Source organism: Chaetura pelagica, unplaced genomic scaffold, assembly GCF_000747805.2.
Source record: "Chaetura pelagica isolate M959 unplaced genomic scaffold, ChaPel_1.0 scaffold17, whole genome shotgun sequence".
Classification (NCBI taxonomy): Eukaryota; Metazoa; Chordata; class Aves; order Apodiformes; family Apodidae; genus Chaetura; species Chaetura pelagica.
In genome coordinates, this window is record NW_009970726.1 from 8,541,116 (window position 1) to 8,563,863 (window position 22,748).

Below are 22,748 nucleotides of genomic sequence, written 5' to 3' on the forward strand. Positions count from 1 at the left end.
CGTGTCCGCTAATGAGAGAGCGCTGCAGTACAGGGTAGGCGAGCACATCCACGGGTTCACTGTCGAGCAGGTGAGCATCCCCCCTCGCTCCTCTGTCCTCTGTTTCCTTGGTTGGAAAGTGCCTAAATGAAGCCAGGAGCCTACACGCTAAATATTTCCACAGAGGCTATGGATCATAAGTTTAAAAGTGATACAGTAGTTATTTGTAGTTATTCCTCTGCCACCAGCTTCTTTGGGTAACGTTAACACCTTCATATAGGGAGAAATAGCACACCTTGTGTGTCTGCTGCAGGTGCCAAGTGTTCAGTGTGGTCTTTTGTCCTGACAGATAACTTCATTTTCTGCTGTTTTATGAAAGGCGTTCAAGTAATATTTTATCTCCTAATCTGCTTTTAGTATCGTTATTAGGAACCTGCAGTGGAACTATTATGTGGAATATCTTTTTACTTTTTTAAAGGAAAAAGCTGAAGCAGAAAGTAAAGGTAATTTGCAAAAAAAAAATGTTTACTAGTGACAGAGCTAGTGGTAGAAGTGGGTTCCTTGATTTTTCTTTTTCTGCCCGCATCACCGGCATTCGATTATATGCATTTTCTTTGTATTTCTGATTGAAGTGTTCCAGTTTTAACATCTATACTAGAAGAGCGTAGTTCTTTGGTTATAGTGTCTTGTAATTGTTTTTTTTTACCTTTATTTCCATTTACATACTTTTTTTTTCCCCCCCCAAAAATAGGGAGAAATAGTTTATTTAGTACTGTATATGGCAGCATCAACAAACTGATCATTGCTCTGTCATCCACGATTTATTTGATATAGTTATTGTCACACTGTAACACAAATGTTTTCTTCCAATGCAGGTGACAGCTGTTCCTGAGCTGTTTCTGACTGCAGTGAAGCTTAGTCATGACAGTACAGGAGCCAGATATTTACATGTGGCCCGGGAGGACTCCAATAATTTGTTCAGGTAGAACAATATCTGTATAGCACATTCCATGTCAGCATCACTGTGTAGATTTTGCTGTGATAACAAAGACTGTAGTGCTTCCTTTGTGGGACTTCCTGAGAGTTTTTCAGGTTGGAACAGGTGTCATGAGGTCTGTCTTTTAGTCTGCTGCTCAAAACAGGGTCAGCACGTAATTCATATAAGGTTCCTTAGACATTTATCCAGTTGAAAATTACCAAAGATGGATATTCTACAACCTCTTCCTGATGTTTAACTGTCTGCATGGTGCTTTTTTTTTTTTTTTTTCCTCTTTAATATCAAGTTGGAACCACCTTTGCTTTAGTTTATGAACATTGCCTCTTGTCCTTCCACCATGCATATCTATACAAAGAACCTGTCTTCATCATAACCTCCTTGTAGGTTTTGGGAGGCAGCTAGTGAGTCTGCTTGATGCCTTTCCTTTTCCAGGCTAAAGAAGCCACATTTCCTCAGCCTCTTTTCACAGATCATGTGTTCCAGCCCCTGCCCATTTTTGTGGCTCTCCACTAAACTGCAACTTTATTGTCATCTCTTCTGTATTGGTGAGCTGAAAACTGGACGTTCTGATAAATTACCTTATAGTTCCAAGATGTAAAACAATTCTTTAAACTGTAACCTCCCATTAAGTTGTTTCTGAGCCTTCTGGCTAAAAAAGAAATGTGATTAGATACGTGCTGAAAACTTTTGTTCCACCTCCAGAAATAGAAATGTAGAGGTTGTACACCCTTTAGAAGATGTGGCTGAGCACTCAAGAGTCTTAAGAACTCACAAACTCTGGATCCTGCTGTGTGCTGTGTTACTGTCAGTTAGTTGTTAGTTAGTGTTTGCTGTTAGTTACTAGACAGTGATACTGTACCCATAGATGTGAGCTGCAGATAGAGGTGGGTGGACTTCTTATCACACATAACAATGTTCCTCTCTGTGTTCTCTCTCTCACAGTGTACAATTCCGAACCACTCCATTGGACAGCACTGGGGTCCCACACATCCTTGAGCACACTGTGTTGTGTGGCTCTCGAAAGTACCCTTGCAGAGATCCTTTCTTTAAAATGTTAAACAGATCACTGTCCACTTTCATGAATGCATTCACAGGTGAGCTCAAAGTAAATAATACCACTTAAAATGCATGAGATTTTACTGCAATAGAGGTGTTTTGTCAGCTTAATTTCCCTTTGGAGATCCATTATTAAGTGTGAATGTTGTGAGTGAGAATTTAAAAAAACTAACAAAGCAAGGCAACAAAACAGATCTTGTTAATTTGGCTTTTGCAAAGTCCCAGTAGAGCTGGATCTGTGTTGTGTACAACAATGCGTGTAATTATTTACATATATTGCAAAAGCAAAGTTTTCATGGTAAAATAATTACAGCATTGAATTTGTGTGTTCCTCAGCAAAAATGTCGTCTATGTTTCTTCTAGTTATTTATAGAGATGAAAGATTTAAATATAAATTAAGGCAAAATGTATCTCAGACTTCCTACATTTCAGATCTTTTTGTGTTTATTTATGTGCAGCTAGTGATTACACGCTTTATCCGTTCTCAACACAAAATCCCAAGGATTTTCAGAATCTCCTGTCAGTGTACTTGGATGCAGCTTTCTTTCCATGTTTGCGTCAGCTAGATTTCTGGTAAGATGTAGACAGGTTATGATTATGCAAACCTTAAATTAAAAGCAAAATAAAGCAAAACCAAAACCCTGAAACTCCCCACGCTTCCCATTATTTATTTTTTCAGGCAAGAAGGTTGGAGGTTAGAACATGAGAACCCCGCTGATCCTCAGACACCTCTAGTCTTCAAAGGAGTTGTTTTTAATGAAATGAAAGGAGCATTTGTAAGTTTTGTGAGGTTTTTTTGAGATTTGATGTGGCGTGAAGTGGCTTAAGCTGCAGATTATCAGTGGCATTATTGCACCAGAGATTTCTGTTCCTCCTTTGTGAAACTGAAGTTGTCATCAAAGTCAAGAATAAGTTACATAGTTATTCTTAAAATTAGCCTGTTGATAGTTTGTTTACATATAAAAGAGCACCTTACTAATGGATTTATTGTAGAATTATCTTTTAAATTGACATGGCAATGTGGCTAGTTTTATCCAAATACATAGGACTATAGAACAAAATGCTTATGTGGGGAGGACCTCTTGTGTAAGTTAGAGCTGTGGGATCTTATTGAGCACCTTTTACTTTTAAAATGTGTTTTTGAATTTACTGAAATGTGATATTTTCCTCTTAAGACAGATAATGAGAGGATATTTGCACAGCACCTGCAGAATAAAATCCTTCCTGATCACACATATGGTGTAGTATCTGGTGGAGATCCTTTATGTATTCCTGATCTTACATGGGAGCAGCTTAAACAGTTCCATGCCACCCATTATCATCCAAGCAATTCCAGGTACCTGAAATTTCTGAGTAATTTATTAGGTTATATTGTGAGTTTGCACTCTGTTTTAAGTTTTTGTGAGGGGGGAAAAAGTGAGATACAGTGTTTCCATATGTATAGCCAGCAGCTACAGGTAACCAATGCCCTCCACCAGCCAGGACAGCATTGAAGCAAGGAATTGGCTCTAGGAAGAGAAGTGAAGCGTGAATTGAAGGCAGGGGCTACTGAGACAGAGATGGCTGATTATTGAGCATCTACCTGCTTGATTATGAGAATTTGTTTTGGGGATTTTTGTTGACAGAAGATTCACCATGAACTCATATGGACTAGGGGGAAGTGCAGCATACTAATAAATATTTGGTAGCTATTATTAGGAGTTATTATTAGGGAGTTATGATACAGGTGTAATGCAGATGAGTTGAGAGATTCCTACCCTCCCTGTAGTCAACATAGATTAAAAATTATAAAAAGAAGTTACACATGAATGGCTGCTTATTTTCTCCTGAATCATGTGTTACTGTATCAGGTTCTATTAGGTTGCTCAGGGAAGTCGTGGATGTCCTGTCCTTGGAAGTGTTCAGGGCCTGGTTGGCTGAGGGTTTGAGCAACCTGGTCTAGTGGAGGGTGTCCCTGCCTGTGCAGGGGGTGGAACTAGGTGATCTTTAAGGTTCCAACCCAAAGCATTCAGTGATTCTGCGGTAAAAAAATGGATATCCACTTGAGTCAGGTACTAATTCTGTTATTACTGATAAGGTCTTTAAGCTAAAAGTCAGCTTACTTCAGAATTTGAAGGTGATATGCAGGAAAATCTGTAGTATCGTTGGTCCTTGTAAACAGATTTTGTAATCAATCTGTTAGTTTGCTTAATTAACTTATAGAATGTCAACTCATGTCGTGATAGTGAATTTACCATCCTTTGTTTTTCTCATTATCTTGAGTATTCTGTTGTACCTGAGTTTAGATTTTAATCAGGGAATAACGTTTACCTGAGACCTACCTTGTCCTCTTATTTGATCCAGTGGAAGTCAGTAATGTTTCTTGCAGGTATGAGAGTGTGCTTTGGTAGACTGACCCTTGGAATCCAGCAGTGATATGTAGATCAGTTGAGAACATCATATTTTATACATTATATGTAAGGATCATGAGAATTTTGTCTTCTGAAACCTAGACCACTGGGTTTCTAGGTTCCGTTACTAATTATATTTTTTTTCTTGGAACATTGTATATTGCTGCAACTAAGCAAATTATAATTTTTCTGAGCCAGAAGAAGATAAAGCAGATCCAAGGGTTTATGTACATGTCAAACTTGTAGGCCTGCAACCTAGGGGCCTTGCAAAGCCTATTCCCTTCTAGATGTCACTGAATCACTGGAAATCACATGAAGTTCAGAATATTGTAAAAGCTGTTACTGTAAATTTCATGTAAAAACTGATGCTTAATCCTGATCTTTTAATTTGAAATGCAGGTTTTTCACTTATGGTAATTTTCCTTTGGAGCAACATTTGAAACAAATACATGAGGAAGCACTGATAAAATTTAGAAGAATTGAATCAAATACTGACATCCCAAAACAGAAACTCTGGGATAAGCCTGTAAGTAAAAAAATGAAATTCAAACAAAGAGAAATGGTGCACATCCAATCTTGGAATAGGAGAGATTTAGTATAACAGATTAATATTTTAGCTCAGCCTGCTAAAGTTTTGTTTGGAATTGTGTGTAAAGGAGAAGTATTATTTTTATTTCTCATTTAAATGAGAGGAAAAGTACATTTACTTGGGAGTTTCAGTACTGTAGTGATGGCATGCAGTTGTTTATTATTTCCAGTATTCAAGTCCCTCTGCATTTGGAGCATTGAAGCATTTATTATTGGAAAGCACTTAGAACTACTTACACAAATTCTAATACTTAAGTGTCAAGAAATGTGCCCTCTAATGGTACCTAAACTTCCAAACATTGATGCCAAAAATAACTTTTTTTCATTCTCCAACCCTCTCCTCCCACGTACCCCCAGCTCAGGCATTTCTATGAAATCTAGCTCAGAGAGTTAATTATGGCCAGGTTTTCTCTGTCAGCTCCTCCGTTTTTCCACTTGAAAAACCGAGATACATCTTATATTTTTCATTACATCCTGTGTTTATGTATTTACATATGTATATTAAACTTATCTGTGAGTATTTGTAAAACTATGAGATCTTTGAAAGGAAGATGATATGAAGATGGAAGCAGTCATTTTATTTTTTTATTTATTTGTATCTTCTCTTCTGAGTTTAGTCTGCATCCAACTTATTTATTATACTTTACAGAGACAGCACAGTGTAACATGTGGCTTAGACTCATTTGCTGCTGATCCTTCCAAGCAGACAACTGTCAGTGTCAGCTACTTGTTGACAGAGTAAGTGTACAAATGAAATTCTGAATCCAAGGCTCGTTTTAGAACTGCAGGCAAGACACAGGTGTATCTCATGTCTCCCAGTCCCTCTTCCTAAGTGTTGTCTTTAAGTTAAATAACACCATGGGAAAAGCTAGACAAAGCCTCCTTTAGTGAATGGAAGTTTATATATGAAGCAGAATGCCATGTCTTTTTCTTTACCAGATAGACAGATAAGGAAAATCAGCTGTTACCTTACAGCTGATTACAGCTGTTCCATGGATTAGACTTCTGGGATGCTGGCTTCCTGTCTTTCAGTTTCCTACCCTGCGCAAGCTTTTCTATGTGACTCTACTGCTACCTTTGCAGCCTAATTTAACTTTACTGCTAATTATAAGGAAGACCCAGAACTCTTTTAGTTCCCTGAAGTTTGGTGCAGTGTTCTTAACTGGCAGTCATTTCTCCCTTGTCCCGTCTGCACTGGCTGGCAGCAGTAATTCTTCTAAAATGAATTCAATTATGTTAGATATCACTTATAGCTTGATGTGTTTTTAAGAACTACTTATTTTTTTTCAGTATTACAGACACTTTTGAAACATTCACATTAAGCCTCTTGTCCTCACTGTTGGTTGATGGGCCAAATTCTCCTTTTTACAAAGCCTTAATTGAGTCTGGTGTTGGTACAGATTTTTCTCCTGATGTTGGGTAAGTGTTGCAGTTTACATTTCATCCCTATAAACAACATTAGAAAAGTTAGAAACCACTGCTCAGTTGTGAAAAGTCGTCTCTCATACAGGCAGTTTATACCAAAATAATCTTATTTTAACATGGATGTATCTTCAGAGTTTCTACTGATGATAAAGCATTCTCAGGTGTAATTTTTGGTTGTTCAAAATAATTTGATCTAATCTATGTTAGTTTAAACAAAGTTGTGCTTTGTAAAACTTACCAACATGAAAAATGGGTAGATAAAAACATGGTATACCTTCAGTATTTTAATTTACCTGGGGTTTTCATCTTGGCCTCTTAGAATTAGTATTACTCAGAAGAGTTTGCTAGCCCTTCTCTGCACTGTTACTTTTGTTTTTCTTATTTAACTAAGTAGGTTTGGCACAAATGTGCTTTTTTGCAATTAAGTGCAGCCAGTCTTAGCTTGCTCTGCACTGCAGACTAAGGGTGGTTGGATTCTCTTCACCTAACTGTAGGCTCAGCTGCTCGTCATAGTTTGTCTTTATTGTCAGCAGAAACAAGCAGGTGCATCCAGAGTATGTTTTATTGAACTGATTTTAGTCCTGAGAATGACAAAAATCATGCCTAAGTCTCCACTGGCTGTTTTAGATGTTTAAGAGGGAAACCTTGGTGTACTCATCTATGTGGTGGTGAGACACTGGAACATGTTGCCCAAAAAAGTTGTGGAAGCCTCATCCCCAGAAGTGTTCAAGGGCAGGTTTGATGGGGCTCTGAGCAACCTAATCTAGTGGGAGGTGTCCCTGTCCATGATAGGGGGCTTGGGACTAGGTGATCTTTAGGGTCCCTTCCAACCTAAGCTATTCTGTGATGGATTCTATGATTGATCCATGCTTACACTGAAGTAGTGATTCAGCTGATGTATGTTTTGTCAGCTGAGCCTTTTCCAGGTTGACTGTGTTAATACGTTGTTGAATCATACATTAAATTTAGCTTCAGTTTGCCTTAGTGACTGTGGTGATGGCTCAGTCTAGAATAAGTTTGAGTCCAGAGATCAGTATTCCAGAATTCAACACCTGAGTCTGCCATTGAATTCCTTGTGTTGGTTTTAGATATGGAATAATGGACGTTTTAAGTAGATGAGCACCTATTGCATTATGTTTGTTGGCTTTGGTTTGAACTGCTAGGGGTTCTGTATTTCTGCAAGTGTCAGTTTTTCTCTCTAAAGGTGATCTATTACAACTAACCCTGTCTGACAGCTTGAACAATTTTTTTAAAAATTTTTTTTTTAAAAAAAGTACTATTGAAAATTGCCACAAACATGGAGCACTTCATCTCCACTGCTTTCTTTAAAAGTACTGCTTTAAATGAATACATTTAAAAGTAACTTTCCACTCACCAGCTTCAATAGAATTTATGTGTTTGGTGTTACAGGCAGATAAAATTTTCATCTTAAAAAAAGAGTTTTCTTTACCTGAAAGTACCTACAGATGAATGGGAAGATAAACAGAAAAGATCAGCTTTTTTTCTGTTATTGTCCTTCTGTCTTTAATACCATATGCTGTATGTAGCAGTGGCTAATACTACTGAAATGAAATAAAAAATGTTTTTAAGTTCCATTTCTTTCCTCTTTGTCTATCTAGCTTATAAAATCCTTTGTATGTGTTTGTGGAAATAATGGGTGTTTTCCCCTTCTGCCTTTACCATCAGGTTTAATGCTGAAGTTGTGGTACTTGTCAGTGAGCTGCATATGTTTTATTCTAGGTTTAATGGCACAACAAGAGAAGCTTATTTCAGTGTGGGTCTACAGGGTATTGCTGAAAGAGATATTGATACTGTAAAACAGATCATTGCTAGAACAGTGGATGAAGTTATTGAGTAAGTAATGCTACATTTTTGAGAATGCTGTTATATTTTTCATGTGGTCTTTTACAATTAGATATTAATAGCATATAGGCATATAATAATACAGGCATATATATAATAACATACCTTTAAAAATTAACTGTATTAAAATAAATGCATCAAAGAAGCAATAATAGTGTTCAATACTCTTGAAACTCACATCTGCTACTTCCTCTATTGTAGCATATTCATCAGCATGACCTTCAGGATTTTATTATATATATATATATTATATATATTAATACAATTTCACTAAATGACACAGCATGATAACGTTATTTTGTATTGATTTTAATTCAATGGGGAAGATGTTATGTTGTAATGCTTCCTTTATCTGTGATATAATTCATTTTTGTAACTTCCCTTAAAGTGGTAAGTGTTAATGGTTATGATTTCCTTCTCTCATCACCTTTTCCCAAAGGAAAGGATTTGAGGAAGATAGGATTGAAGCTCTACTTCACAAAATTGAAATCCAGCTGAAGCATCAGTCTACAAGTTTTGGACTTGCACTAACATCTGTAAGTCTGTATGTGTGCCTGTTTGTGGTGTTTTTTAGGGGTGGATAAGGAAATGATTGTTTGTGTCCTAATGGAATATGGGGTCATTTTGTAGGCTCTTGATATGTAAAACTTTTCACTTAAGGACTTTTCCTTTGTCATCCAGTGTGTATCTTTCTTCCTTCTTTTCAGTAGCCTTCAAGCAATCACTGGACTCCATGCTGTATGACTTAATCATTCAGTGAGCCTGTTGTCTTTACCTGGATTGTAGTTTTGATTGCAGTAGCACTAATTGCTTCTGTAAGAGAGAAATGCAATAAGGTCTCTTGGAGCTGTATATTTTGGCCAGATGCCTATGCATGTTTAAAAATCAAATAGAAGGACCATATTTTTCTTTGGAATTTAGGGTTATACTACTTTAATTTTAAGATTCACAGGCAAAAATGTGCACTAATTAAATTCTTGGCTTCAGATTTTGATACCAAAGCTGTATAAAAATTGTAATACAAAGCTGTTACAGAAAACATGTTCCACAGCAGAATATGATATTTGGGAATTCTGCACGTTGTAAATTTGGGAAGAAGTTAGCTGCAGTGTTCGCAGTCAGTTTGAAAATCGGAGCCTTCTGCTGCTGCCCATTCTCCTGTGTTCTGGACTTGCTTATCAGCTCTTTCACTTTCTTGTCTCCCAAGTGTGTCTGTCAGCATGAACAGGCATTCATTCCTTTGTCATACAGTTAGGTAAAGAAGCAGAGCCCTAAGTTAACATACAACTTCTAAATGGAAGAGAACAACCAAGAGCTGTTTCAAATCAGATTGCCATTCAGTGAAAGACAAACTGGATATTTAATTGCTTGTCATGTTTCATAGTAGGATCTGGAAAAATGTGGCTGACTTTGATAACAAGTACTTTTTAGTACATCTTCAGGTTGTATGACTAATTCTGATGAAATACTCACTCATATACTCAATCATTCAACGTTTTTAAGTCTTGAAGTTGGTTAAACTATTAGGACTTATTTTTAGAACACAAAGCTTTTAAACAGTTCTTGTGTTTATAAATCAGTCATGTAGCATTTGGTGTTAGTACTCCCATATACGAGGGTTATATTTCAGTTCATTTCCCTGAGGTCACGTTTTAGAAAATGACCTTGAAAAGGGCCTGAAAGAGACCTAGTTGTAACTAATGTCATCATAGAATGGTTTGGAAGGGACTTTGAAAGATCATCTAGTTCCAACCTCTGCCATGGGTAGAGCCATCTTTCATTATATCAAGTTGCTCAAAGCCCTGTCAGGCCTTACTTTGAACACTTCTAATGGTGGAGCATCCATAACTTATGTGGGCAACTTGTTCCAGTTTCTCACCACCCCTGTTGTAAGGAATTTCTTTCTTATATCTAATCTACATCTCTTTCAGTTTAAAACTATTGCCCTTATCTCATCAATACAGGCCTTAATAAAACGTCTCTGTCTCTGTCTGCCTTATAAGCCCTGTTTATATCTTGAAAGGCCACTGTAAGGTCTCCCTGAAACCTTCTCTTTTCCAGGCTGTACAACCCCTATTCCCTCAGCCTTTCTTCATAGGAAGGGCATTCCAGTCTCCTGATAGTTTTTGCAGCCCTTCTCTGGACTCACTCCAGCAGATCAATATCTGTACTGTGGGATCCTGACTCCAGATGGGGTCTCATGAGAGTAAGAATCACTTCCCTCAACATGCTGGCCACACTTGTTATGCAGCCCATGGTAAGATTGGCATTCTGGGCTGTGAGTGCACATTGCAGCCTTATATCCAATTCTTCATCTACCAGTCTCCCCAAAGCCCTTCTCTGTGCAGAGGCTTTTAAGTCATTCCTCGCTAAACTTGTACTGATTACTGGTCATTGCCTCAGCCCAGGTGCAGTACCTTGCACTTGACCTTGTTAAACTTCATGAGGTTCACATGGGGTCCATTCATCAAGCTTGTCGAGTTTGGATGACATCCCTTCCCTCATGTGTATCAACTGCACCACTTAGCTTGGTGTTATCTGCAATCTTTCTGAGTATGCACTCAATCCTGCTACATCATTATGAAAAGTATTGAGCAGTATTGGTCCCAATTCAGACCCCTGAGGGATAGATACCACTTGTTACTGATCTCTGGATGTTGAGCCATCAAATGCAACTGTTTGCGTGCTGCCGTCCAGCCAATTCTTTATCCATCAAATAGTCCATCGATCAAATGGTGTCTCTGCAATTTAGCCACAAGGATGTTGTAAGGTTCTTGCAGAAGTCAAGATAGATGGCATCAGTTTCTCTTCTGTTACACACCAAGGCAGTCCCTCCATTGTAGAATGTCACCAGAACAGTGGTGGCAAGTCACCATTATGTGTAATGGAGCCCTGCTTTCCGGAGAGAGTCGGACACTTGCCTGCCAATGGAAGTAGTGAATTCCTTACTTCGTTCTGCTTTCATGCAGCTTCTGCTTTACCTGTTAAACTGCCTTTATTTCAACCCATGAGTTTTCTTCTGATTTTCACCCACATGTCACTATGAGGGGAGTGACTGAGCAGCTGTGCGGGGCTGAGCTGCCCGCTGGGGTGAAATCATGACACCAAGAAGTGGTCATGGCCCCAAGCCTGTCAGAGTTGAAGAAGCATTTGGACAACACTCTTGGATTGGTTGCTTACAGAGGACAAGCACTGAGTTGCTGTAATGACCCAATGGAAGCCTCAAATACAGAGTGGCTGCATTTATGTGAAGAGAATTAACTGGAGCATATTCTAAAAGAATACTGTTCTTTTAAACACGTTAGGGAATTTCCACAAAATAGGTAATAGATGCTACTGAAAAAGCCTGGAAGACTTATGATACCTGCTTGTAATTAAAGAGGTAAGAAAAGAGAAGGTGGTTTTGACAGTTCCAGTGCATTTGTTCTCTTTTTGCTTTTAAGGGCTTTTTCTTTCAAATATCTTGGGATTTTTCTTTTATTTTGTTTCTTTTATTCCCCCCATTCACACAGAGTAGGAATGAAAAAGGTTTTGATCTCTTACCCTGTGGTGTATTTGAAGAACTTTCAGTAGCGACTCAAGCAAACAATAGTCTCAAACTAGAGAATGAAACCAGAATAAAAATCCTTCCAAAAGAAATATCCTGGGAATATTTCTGGTTATTTAGTATGGTCTTTCTCCAAAGTTCCATCTGTGTTACATGTTTGAGTTAGCTTATTGTAAACCATCTCACCTGCTACAATAAAATGGACAGACTAATATTTAGGTACTACTTTGTCTCTACCACCTGTTACATTTATCTTTCATTTTTGGGCTGAACAATTATTTATTTTATTTTTAAATGGGAGGAAGTAAAGAGTATTACAATAGATCGGCAGATTAGATATGCAACACATATATATATCTATGAAAAAAAAAAAGATGGTTTGGTATGATAAAATTAAAGGAGAGAATAGGGAGAACAGGGCACAGATAGTGGTGGCATAGTCTTTTAATCTGAACAAAGATTTCAGGGGTTTTTGCCCTCCAGATATATTAGAACTACTCATTATATGTCTGCTGTTCAAATATAAATAATAAGGTGGTTTTAGAACATAGATACTGTCAGTTATAGAAATGAAAGTGGGTAGACCTGCTTACCTAATGATTCCTTCCCATTCAGTATATAGCCTCCTGCTGGAATCAAGATGGGGATCCAGTGGAACTTCTGAAGATTGCAGATAAAGTCTCTCGGTTCAGGCAGTGTCTTAAAGAAAATCCCACATTTCTTCAGGAAAAAGTGAAAACTTATTTTAAGGTAGGAAAACCTGTGGCAAAAATCTGCAGTATTGATTTTTAAAATACAATTCTGTATTTAAAATTAAACTCAAGGCTAATCTTTAATAATCATCCTGCTTTTAGGTGTAGATGAACATCGTAACTTTTGAATGAAGCATGTTAACTTTAAATAGCTGAAGTGAAAACTTTACAAAATGGGAACAATTGGGGGTTGGACATTTGGAAACACATATATTAGAACATTGATAAAATGCTAATGTTTTGCTGAACTGTGCTGCCTGATGCTACAGAAGGGCACATAGGTGTTTCCTAATGAGAAGCTCAGATGTGAACAGAGAATTACAGGCCTAATTACATGTTCCTTAGTATTGGATAGCAAGATTGATCTTTTTCCCTGAAAAGACTTTGATTATAAGTAAGATTGTTCTGGTGCTCCTCATGTCTACTGAACTGCTGTCTGAATTTTGCTGTCAGTGGTAATTGCTTTTTGCCTTTTTTTTTTTTGTTTGCCTCGCTCCTTACTGGAGTTGTTGAAGAATTAAAAACAGTAAAGATATTATAACATTGAATAGTTCTGAAGCCCCAGATTAGCTGGTGCCAGAAAGAAAAATCCAGTGATAGCCATGCAAACATGTTGTGGTTTTGTTTTGTTTTTTGTTTGGGTTTTTTTTGTGTGTGTGTTTGTCTTGTTGGTGGGTTTTTGTTTTCACATCAAATTCTTTTAAGTTGTGTTGAAGGGCAGATCTATTATAGGTAACTGCCAGCCTGATTTAATAGTGAGTAAATGCTGCTTCTCATTTACTGAAAGGCAACAAGAGACAGTTACATAAATGTAAGTCTTTTTTCCTAAAGGCATTATTATTGTCTGGGTGTAGTAGGAAGCTGTTAAGGTTTTGGCTTTTTGCAGGGAAGAAATACGGGTGCAGTATTTTTGCAAATGTCCTTTCCTATGTAGTTCTGCTGAGGGGGCTAAGGCTAAAACATGATTCAATAGGAAGTGTTGAGAATAGTTGGGGGTTCTTATATCAGAAGAATATGCACTGTTGTACATCGTGCCTGGAGCTCAATAAAGCAGGAAGGCTGGAAGCAACAGAGGGAATTCTGTTCATCCTATCCATTTTACTGTGCCTGGTTAATTTTTCATTGCTCTTTTCAGCTCTACTCTATCAGGTTTCCATAGCTTTTCCACATAAGTATGAGGGAGATACTCTCATAAAACAGAATCTGATTACATTGTCCCCAGTTACTGGCAATGTCTGTCAGTGACAGATGTTGCTGCTTGACTCCTACTTTGAAATGGGCAATTTTTGAGATCACTATTTTTTGAATAGCATTCTAGTTTGTATAAAGTTGAAACTGCTTGAGTAATTTTATTATTAAAATTCCACAGTCTGGTATAAACAAAGATAAATTCAACAGCAGTTGTGACACTTGCATAATGCATAGAGATCTCTGGCAGCAAGACTAATGTAAAGCATTTCTGAGCAGGACAAGGCATGTACATATTGCATCATATGGGATCTCTATGCACTCAAGCTTGGGCAGGTTGAAAGAGGTGTTTAATGAAACCCTCCTGCATTTAACCAGATTGCACATCTTAAAAACATTTTCCAGATAAAACCTGTGGTATGCTGCTCTGTAGCCTTATGTGCAGTTGTTTAACCTTGATTTAATTAAACTAATGAGTACTGTTAAAAGATTCTGCCTACTAAACTTTCACAGAAAGTTGTCCATGCTTATTCTTGTGGTAAGCTCCTTTTCTTCCCCACCCCTGCAGCAGACTGTTCTTCATGAAGTGAAGTTTGAATTGCCTCTTAGTGATATTTTTTAGAATATGCAAGCCAAATGATGCAGGCTTTTTTGTCTACTGTTGATGAATCTGTAATCTGATGCAAAACAAGACAAAGTTGCCCTTAAAGTTAATATTGCTTTGTTATGGGATATATTTCTGCAGGATAATCCGCATAGGTTGACTCTGTCTATGAGTCCAGAGGAAGACTACCATGATAAGCAAGCAAAAATGGAAGCAGAAAAGCTGGAAAAAAAGGTCAATGCTCTTTCTGAAGAAGAAAAAACCAAAATCTTTGAAAAAGGTTATAATGGTTTTTCATATTTTTATTTGGGTAACTGCTAAAAACACAGCCAGCTTTTTAGCCTGTGTTCTGTAGAGTAACTTAAATTTTCAAGCACTCTCCAGCGTTTGCTCTGAAATAGGTGGGGTTTTTTTGTTGGAAGCTTGTGTGTCTGCATTATGGGGCTATGCACTATATCATTTGCACTACAATGTATGATTGGTATATTCCATTAGTTTTAACACAAGAATAGAATGATCAGTGTCTCCAGTAGGGCAGAAGAAAGGAAATGGTTTTAAAATATTGATCTACTTATTTTTTCCCATGTTAACTTGAGCTGAGTAAAAGATTAATTCCACCATTTACCTTGAAGCTGTTTATTTATCACATTGGCTCCATGCTTCTATAAAACTATTTTGTAATAGCATTTCTTTTCAACTTAAAAATCCAACAGAAATAAATAATGCTGCATTTAACTTATTCTGTGTAATAAGTTAAACTTGGAAACCTTGGTCAATCATCTAATTTTGTGAAAAGAGTGATCAAGTCACAAAAATCCTTCAAAAGGGTGGCAGTCTTCTGAAGCTTTGGTACTATGTGGAGGGTAGGGGAGCAGAAAATCAGATGAGGTTTTCTACTTATGGAGATGAATTAGGGAGCACTTAGAGGACACCATATAGAAAGAGGCTGACATGTAACTTTAAATACAACAATTTAGCTTAATCAGTGTACTGACAGAGCACTTGGAGTAAGAGCTTGGAAATGGGTTAGAAGGAAGCTTCTCTTCTGCAAGATCTGGGTTGACTGGGTAGATGTTTGCAGAGCTGGGTGGCAGGATGTTCTGGCAGTTGTGACTACTTCAGGGTTTAAATTACATGTTTTTGTAAACAGAATGTGAAGGGGGATTGGAATGAGAATTTACAATCATACAGTGTTCTGTTTGCTGTTGCAGCATGGTGATCTGCAGGATTTGTTTCCTTAAAATATTTGAAAGAACCATTGACAGAAAATTCTAAATTTTAAAGTTCTATTTTTCTGATCTGTATCACCTCAGTAGGTTTCAACAGCACTTTCTCTAAAAGCTAAAAATGACAAACTGGTATTCTGCTCTCCTTACTAGGTCTGGAATTAATTGCTCTTCAAAGCAAACCACAGGATACTTCTTGTCTCCCGGCTCTTAAAGTGTCTGACATTGAGCCCAAGATCCCATTCACTGTACTGGAGACAACACTTACAGGTTGGTGTAACCACTGTTCCGTCCTCAAAATAGCAACTTGTTGGATTGTTATCTAGCTGCTTGCCCAGCTGTTGCCCTTTTATTTTCTCTCTACAAAGCATATGTACTCACTGTTTGTTGTCCATAGTCACATTACAGTGCCTTTCCTCTAGTGCATTGCCTCTGCAGTAGACGGTTTCAGTGGATCTGCAGATGCTTCTTGCTATCCCCTCTGAGGGGCAATGTGGGGCTGTTCTCAGCTCAAATCAACCACCTGCCCTTCCCAAGGGACAGGCAGTAGTGCTCCTGCTGTGACCTTCCTGCCCTGTGCTTGCTAACTGCTTGCCCTGCTCTGCAGTCAGAGGTGTCTTGGCATGGTGTACTTTGCTGCTCTGGAGCAGTCTCCCCACTTTCGAAGGACTTACCCCAGGTGCAGCACTACTGGCAGCTTGTGCACTGAGCCTTCCTTACTGCTCTCCCTCCCTACCCATTTTTTACTGAATATGATGTTCACAAGCCATGAGGGGAAAAAAATCAACTGTAATTCTTCATAAGTTCAGTGCAAGTTTCTCCCTGCTTTGCCAGTGGCTACCCCATGGATTGATAGGAGACAAGAAATTTTAGTCCCAGTTTTGTTACAGTTCTGTCAAAATCTTGCAGGTAATACTGCTCTGTAATATATTTCTAACAGACACTTTCCTGCAAAAATTGCCAGCAAGTGTCAAATACTGTGTAATTTTTATACTAAAATGATCTGTTTTTTGAAAATTTCAGTTTGTATATTCCATGGCCCTAACTTGGAAGAGTATGGACAGTGTGAGAAACTGGCTTTCATCAACTTTTGAGGTGTGAGGGCAAAAAATAAGGGAGAAAAACTTGGAGTTGTTCGGAAATGAATTACCATTCTTTTATTTGAATGTTGCCTCTAAAATGTGGCCTCTGCCAACAGAATTCTCTCCTCAAATTGTCCAGGAATCCATTATCTTACCATAGACAGAAACAATGAAAACCCTTCAGTTCAGCATTCAGTGCAACATGCAAAATTTAAACCAAAAGTGGTTCTGAAGTGCCAACGCTATGTGTTCACTTTGCTTCACTTAATATGAAGTTCTTGTAAGAAATTGTTTTGCTTTTATGTATATAGTAGAAATTATACATTTTTGAGTAGAAAGCTGTTGGTTATTATTTACTTTTGTTTTTTTATCCCTAGCTGATGAAATTCCTGTCCAGTACTGTGCTCAGCCAACCAACGGGGTGGTTTATTTCAGAGCTGTTTCCAGCTTGAACACACTTCCTGAAGAGCTCAAGCCATACGTGCCGCTCTTCTGCAATGTCATTACAAAGTGAGAGGTTTTCTTTCTCAGAAGCTAAAGCAATATGATGTTATTCAGCTTACTGAAATGATACTGCTTTTAATATCTTCAACTGCTGTTCTTATTAAAGAAGGGAAATGCTGATAACTTGGTGACCTGCAGAAATAGTTGTCTTCCGTGTTCCCCACTGAGTTGTCAGCTCCTTTCCCCTTCTTCTCTGGTCTCTGTATTGTCTTGTTCCCCTAGTGTCAATATGAGGGTTTCCTGAACAGATTGGAAAATTGACATAAATGAAAAATAACCTAGAAGTCAAAGTAGAATAAGTCACCTGGGCTGGGAGTGATTTGTTTTTATTGGTGATAAGAGAATATATGTTGTTATTACTGTAGTTCGATATGGATGTTGGTAGCAACCCTGTACATAAAGCGTGCTTTTTAATACACCATCTTGAATTGACAGGATACTTTAATTGAAATCTTTGGTGTATTATTTTTTTTTTCGTAAAGTGTGAAATGTGTTTGCTTGATAGTGCCTCAAATTGTTTAGCTTCTAAATTAGTATTGGCCTAAATAATGTCCTTTAAGCTAAACAATTTGAGGCACTAAATTAGTATTGGCCTAAATAATGTCCTTTGCAAATGGCATATGGATTGTGGTTTTGGGGTACACTGAGAATGGAAATAAATCTGCATCATTTTTTGCAGGATGGGATGTGGAGCCCTTGATTACAGGGAACAAGCCCAGCATATAGAGTTAAAAACAGGTGGGATGTCTGTCAGCCCACATATCATTCCAGATGATTCACACCTGGATGTGTATGAACAGGTAAATTAATCACTAACTTTAAGATGTTACACTTGCAGTAACAATTCTTTAGTTCAGGGTCAATCAGGGCTTCCAGGTAGAGGGTCAGCTAATGTACATTTAAAACTTTGTGTGTAAAAGAACTTGTGCCTTTTTGTGTAAGATATAAATTTGACTGTTACAGTGCCTTAGTATTTTGTTCTAAGGGGAGTTCATGCGGATTTCCATTTTAAGGCAGTACTTCACTAGCATCTGTCACCATATTTTTGAGTGCTGCAAAAGATTTTGGAAATGGAGGGTAGAGGACAGAATGGTATAGTGTTACTCATACAGATTGCTGTGAAGATTTGTGTGTCACTGTTAATGTGGTGCTTGCCCGGGCCAGCTGGTGTGGTTTGCTCCCCATGGATCCTGGAGTTGAATTAGGGAGACTCCTTTGCAGAAAGGTGCATTCCCAGAACAGTTTTATTTGTAACTCATTTGAAAATTAAGAAATTATATTTCTGAATTGCTACTTGCTGTTGAGAAGGAGAAATCAACAGGCTTCCTTTGTGTGAAGAGCAATCACATACCATTTCTGCTCTGATCTTGTAATGTGTAGCATTAGATGGGCATCATTGCATCACTTTCATAAAAGTTATTGTGCATTTCTCAGGCCTACTGTGCATTTCTCAGGCCATTGCTTTGGTTGTCTTGTGTGAAGGGGTTTTTTTTTGTGTTTTGTTTTTCTGTTTTCCTTTAGGGTGTGCTCTTTTCATCCCTATGCTTGGATAGAAATCTTCCAGACATGATGCATTTATGGAGTGAAATATTTAACAAGTACAGTACATTTGGTTCCATTTGTTTTTTTGTGGTTTTGCATGTATTGTGGGGTTCTCTTTTTTCTCTTTTCCTCCAACCATTCTCTTCTTAGAGATTCTACTTCAGGATTTCTTTTTATAACTATGTTTAAATGACCTTCAGTTTCTAAACCTAAGTATTCCATCATTTGCATGACTTTATACTGGATTAAATGGAGAACCAACAGTCTAAAAGCTTATTATAGAATTTGGGATGATGAATGATTCAGTATTACACATTCCCTTGGTCTGCTTTTGCATGAGACCTACAGACCTGCTTTTACTCTTTTTCAGCCCCCGATTTGAGGAGGAAGAACATTTCAGAGTGCTGGTTAAAAAGACTGCCCAGGAGCTGTCAAATGGGATTCCAGATTGTGGGCATTTATATGCCTCTATTAGAGCCAGCAAAAACCTTACACCTTCTGGAGAACTGCAGGAAATGTTCAGTGGAATGGATCAGGTGAAAAGTTAATGGCATCCTTCAGCGAGGCCCAGATTATTAACTCTGGAATTGCAGTGCTTGTTTTTGCCAATCCTTTCTATCTGTCTTATCTGTAATTTCTGCCTTTCCCCCACAGGTGAAGTTGATGAAGAGAATAGCAGAGATGTCTGATATTAAACCAATACTACGCAAGCTACCACGGATTAAGAAGTATTTATTAAATAGTGACAACATCAGGTGAGTTCTAGCTAAAAAGAGAAGTGGAATTTTGGTTAAAGAAAGGCCATGGCTTGTGAATGGGTATATCTTGGTGTGCTTCATGGAGTACTGGGGTTTTGGAAAACGGAAGATGTGTCAAAAAGAACTACAAAAATGGTATGTTTAAATTCTCCTACCTTACAAAGTGGTGGCTGTAGCTTATTCTGCTATTTTTTTAACAGAAACTTACAGCAAACATCATATGTAACTGCTGCACTAAATTGTATAAATGGCCTGTGGGTTTTTTCAGAAATATCAGAAATCTGCCTTTTTTTTTTCTTAAAGGTGCCCATTAGACAAATACTGTTGTATTGTAACAGGAGGATCCAGTTTGGTTTGGACTTTTTTTCTCCTAAAAGAAAAACTGTGACATTCTGAAATTTGCTTTATGCATATATTGGGAAAAGTAAGGGGGGACTTTGAGACATTTGTTATCAGACAATTTATTAAAAAAATTCCAAAAATAAGTCCATTTGAAGTGACATCGGTTGTACATTTTTTTTTTACAAAGCATAAAATGACCAATACAATTATGAAAATAAGTACTGTTTCAAAACCATGCTGGCTTTGCCTTTAAAGAGAGAAGATAGTGGACATTAGTTTCTTCATCTTTCAAAACTGATGAAGTCTTGTCCTGTGCACAGAAGTGGTTTGACAGCTACTGCTGAAGTTTAACTCTGAAGGTATTTTTGGGCAACCAAAAGCAAAGCCAGTGGACTGTGACTTTTTTTCTGGTATATCAAATGCTGGGTTTTGTTTTGTTTATTTCTATGTAAGTGATTATCAGTGACCACAGATCTAATATTCTGATAATTTAATAGAAAATGGTGCAAAAACACAGCAACATATTGAAAAGCTTGATGTATTTTAACAGATGTTCAGTGAATGCAGCACCTCAACAGATAGAAGAAGCATCTAAAGAAGTAGAGAAGTTTATAAAAGGCATAGGTAGAAGTAAGAAAGAGAGAAAACCTGTTCGTCCCCATGTGATTGAGGTAAGAAATTACTTCATTTGTGACTCCAAGGGCATGAAATACAGCTCACTCGATCTTGTGTAAGGACCACTGTGCAATCAGGAGAAGATAACTGTGATACTGTGTCCATACGAAGATGTCTGAAGAAATTTGCAAGGGTCAGCTCTGTCATAAGATATGTGTGTTTCCACAGAGGTTGTCTCAATAGAGTAGGCCATAGTAATCCTGTAGATCAGCTGTCAAGCCTTACCCTGAGGTTACTGCTTTTGTGTGGGATTGTGGAAAATGAAATTCTTCCTTTCTCTGTTGCGTAAAACTAATTTCTTTTTCAGCTGAGCTTTACTTGAAATATTGGCCAAAAGGAAATAGGGCATAACATGCAATTTCTCAGTTGTGTAGAAATTTTTTTCATTATCTGGGTGTTCAGGACATTTGGCACAAAATGTGCGTGGCTCAATGGAGTTGACAAAGGATCTGCTCTGTCAATAATGCATATCTGTCTTAATTTCTGATGAGACCGGAATAAGCTCCTAGTTCCCCACCCTTGAGGGAAATTGTAGTCTGAAACTTTCCAGGCCTCATTTTATCTCTGTCTTAGTGTCTTTCAGTGCCAGATTACTCTTGAAAGGAAGTTCATTTGCTTAAAATTTCAAATATAAAGAAGTAACCAAGTAGTTTGCATGTATTTGTGAAGACATGGTCTGATGATTGTTTGAAAGAGGTTTGAGTGGTAAGGGTTGCATTGGTATTATTCTTGGTCTAAGTAGTTAAGTCTTTTAATATGAGGGCTTGGGTCTCTTGTAGAAATCTTCAGAAGTCAAACCTATGGGAAATGAAATGCTTACTGGTATGCAGATCACAAGGAAACTAGTTAATGTAAGTACATTATTGGTTGGGGACATGGGTATTACAGGGCTGTTACTGATATTAATGGTCCATATTAAGCTGTTAAAGATTCGCTTACTATTTAGAAACACACCACTGAAACCTAATGTACCCTTCATTTCTACCCTCTTGACTTTATATGGTAACTAACCATCAAACTTCATCCTTCTCTGTCATCCTTTTTGTTAACCTTCTCTTTGGTTCTGGCCTGAGGATGATTCAGCTAACTCCACAGCTGTGCATGCAGACAAATACTGGTGCTGTCTCTTCTAAGTGATGCTTGAGTTATGTTTAACCTGGTTTCTTTCAGAACCAGGCTCATGTGGTGTCACTCCTAGTTAGCCCCTTCCTTTCCTTCCTTTCCTCCCTGAATTATTCTAAATATGAATGACACTTAACAGAAGAGCATCAGTGACAGTTAAGTAAAAATGAAAATCTGTTTGGCCACAGGAGAGAACAGTTTAGCATACCCTGATCTCTCCTTTGATAAGAAGGCAGTGAGAGCTCAGCCCACATTTTTCCTTGCTGACCAGCAATGTATATGCTGCTGTGCCTGGCCCAACCAGCCAGAGATGTGTGGGGGGTGGGGAGTGGCTCTCTGAAGTTAAGAAAGGCTTGGGAGCATTGAAGTGGGCGTTATAGAAGCTACTGTGGAGGTATTTAAGGCTCTGATCATGCTTAAGTAAGCACACAAGCAGGGGTATTTGTGAAAGGAGTGAAGACCCACGTGCATCAGAGGCCTGGAGACATGAAAGGCACTGGAAGTTTTCAAATGGGGTTGTAAGGAAGAATTGAATTTATTGCGGGGGATGTTTGAGCAGAAATTCATAGAGCTGCTGCTGTTCCTAAAAAGTTTCTGGTTTTCTGAGTTTCCGTTTCTGAAACTGTTTTCATATCTAAACTTGAGTAGATGGACAGAAGAGTGATGTATGTAGTGACCGTGTAGTTTCCATGTGGAAATAAAAACAGAGTTATGAACACTTGTTTCAGTTAAAGACATGGCAGGCAAGGCATGTTGAGCAAAACTCTTCGTTAATAGTACAAGGCCTGCACAGTTGAGAAGCTGGTGTTCAGGAGTGGGTAGCTGATGTGCTGTGTCCCTGTATTTAAGTTTCCCAAGACCATTCTGCATACTGGTTTGCAGGCATAAGCAGAATGTCAGTGATAGCAGTGCAGGGGAAGTGACAGCTTTTAGCATGTCTGTATCTCTCTGTCTGGCAGAAATTTATAGTTCTCAAAAAAGCCAGAGTTCTCAAGTGGATAAATTGTCTTACCTGCAAACTGACAATAATGCGTTTTTCTCTTAGGATCCTACTTTCAAACCATGCCAGATGAAGACCCATTTCGTACTTCCCTTCCCAGTGAACTAT

General features: G+C 38.0%; 1 protein-coding gene across 1 annotated transcript in view; it reads left to right on the top strand.

Annotated features, from left to right (window-relative positions):
• Positions 1-22,748, top strand: part of PITRM1 (pitrilysin metallopeptidase 1) — a 29,164-nt gene that overhangs the window by 2,067 nt on the left and 4,349 nt on the right. The window contains exons 2-23 of the mRNA XM_010007041.1: positions 3-70; positions 855-961; positions 1,919-2,070; positions 2,491-2,605; positions 2,712-2,808; positions 3,208-3,368; positions 4,822-4,948; positions 5,660-5,748; positions 6,301-6,429; positions 8,176-8,289; positions 8,738-8,834; positions 12,461-12,595; positions 14,531-14,669; positions 15,769-15,885; positions 17,075-17,207; positions 17,881-18,001; positions 18,723-18,799; positions 19,114-19,279; positions 19,398-19,498; positions 20,394-20,514; positions 21,298-21,369; positions 22,686-22,748. The exon at positions 22,686-22,748 is cut by the window's right edge and continues 7 nt beyond it. Of these exons, the coding sequence (XP_010005343.1) occupies positions 3-70; positions 855-961; positions 1,919-2,070; positions 2,491-2,605; positions 2,712-2,808; positions 3,208-3,368; positions 4,822-4,948; positions 5,660-5,748; positions 6,301-6,429; positions 8,176-8,289; positions 8,738-8,834; positions 12,461-12,595; positions 14,531-14,669; positions 15,769-15,885; positions 17,075-17,207; positions 17,881-18,001; positions 18,723-18,799; positions 19,114-19,279; positions 19,398-19,498; positions 20,394-20,514; positions 21,298-21,369; positions 22,686-22,748 (2,501 nt within the window). The remainder of the gene's footprint in view (positions 1-2; positions 71-854; positions 962-1,918; positions 2,071-2,490; positions 2,606-2,711; positions 2,809-3,207; positions 3,369-4,821; positions 4,949-5,659; positions 5,749-6,300; positions 6,430-8,175; positions 8,290-8,737; positions 8,835-12,460; positions 12,596-14,530; positions 14,670-15,768; positions 15,886-17,074; positions 17,208-17,880; positions 18,002-18,722; positions 18,800-19,113; positions 19,280-19,397; positions 19,499-20,393; positions 20,515-21,297; positions 21,370-22,685) is intronic.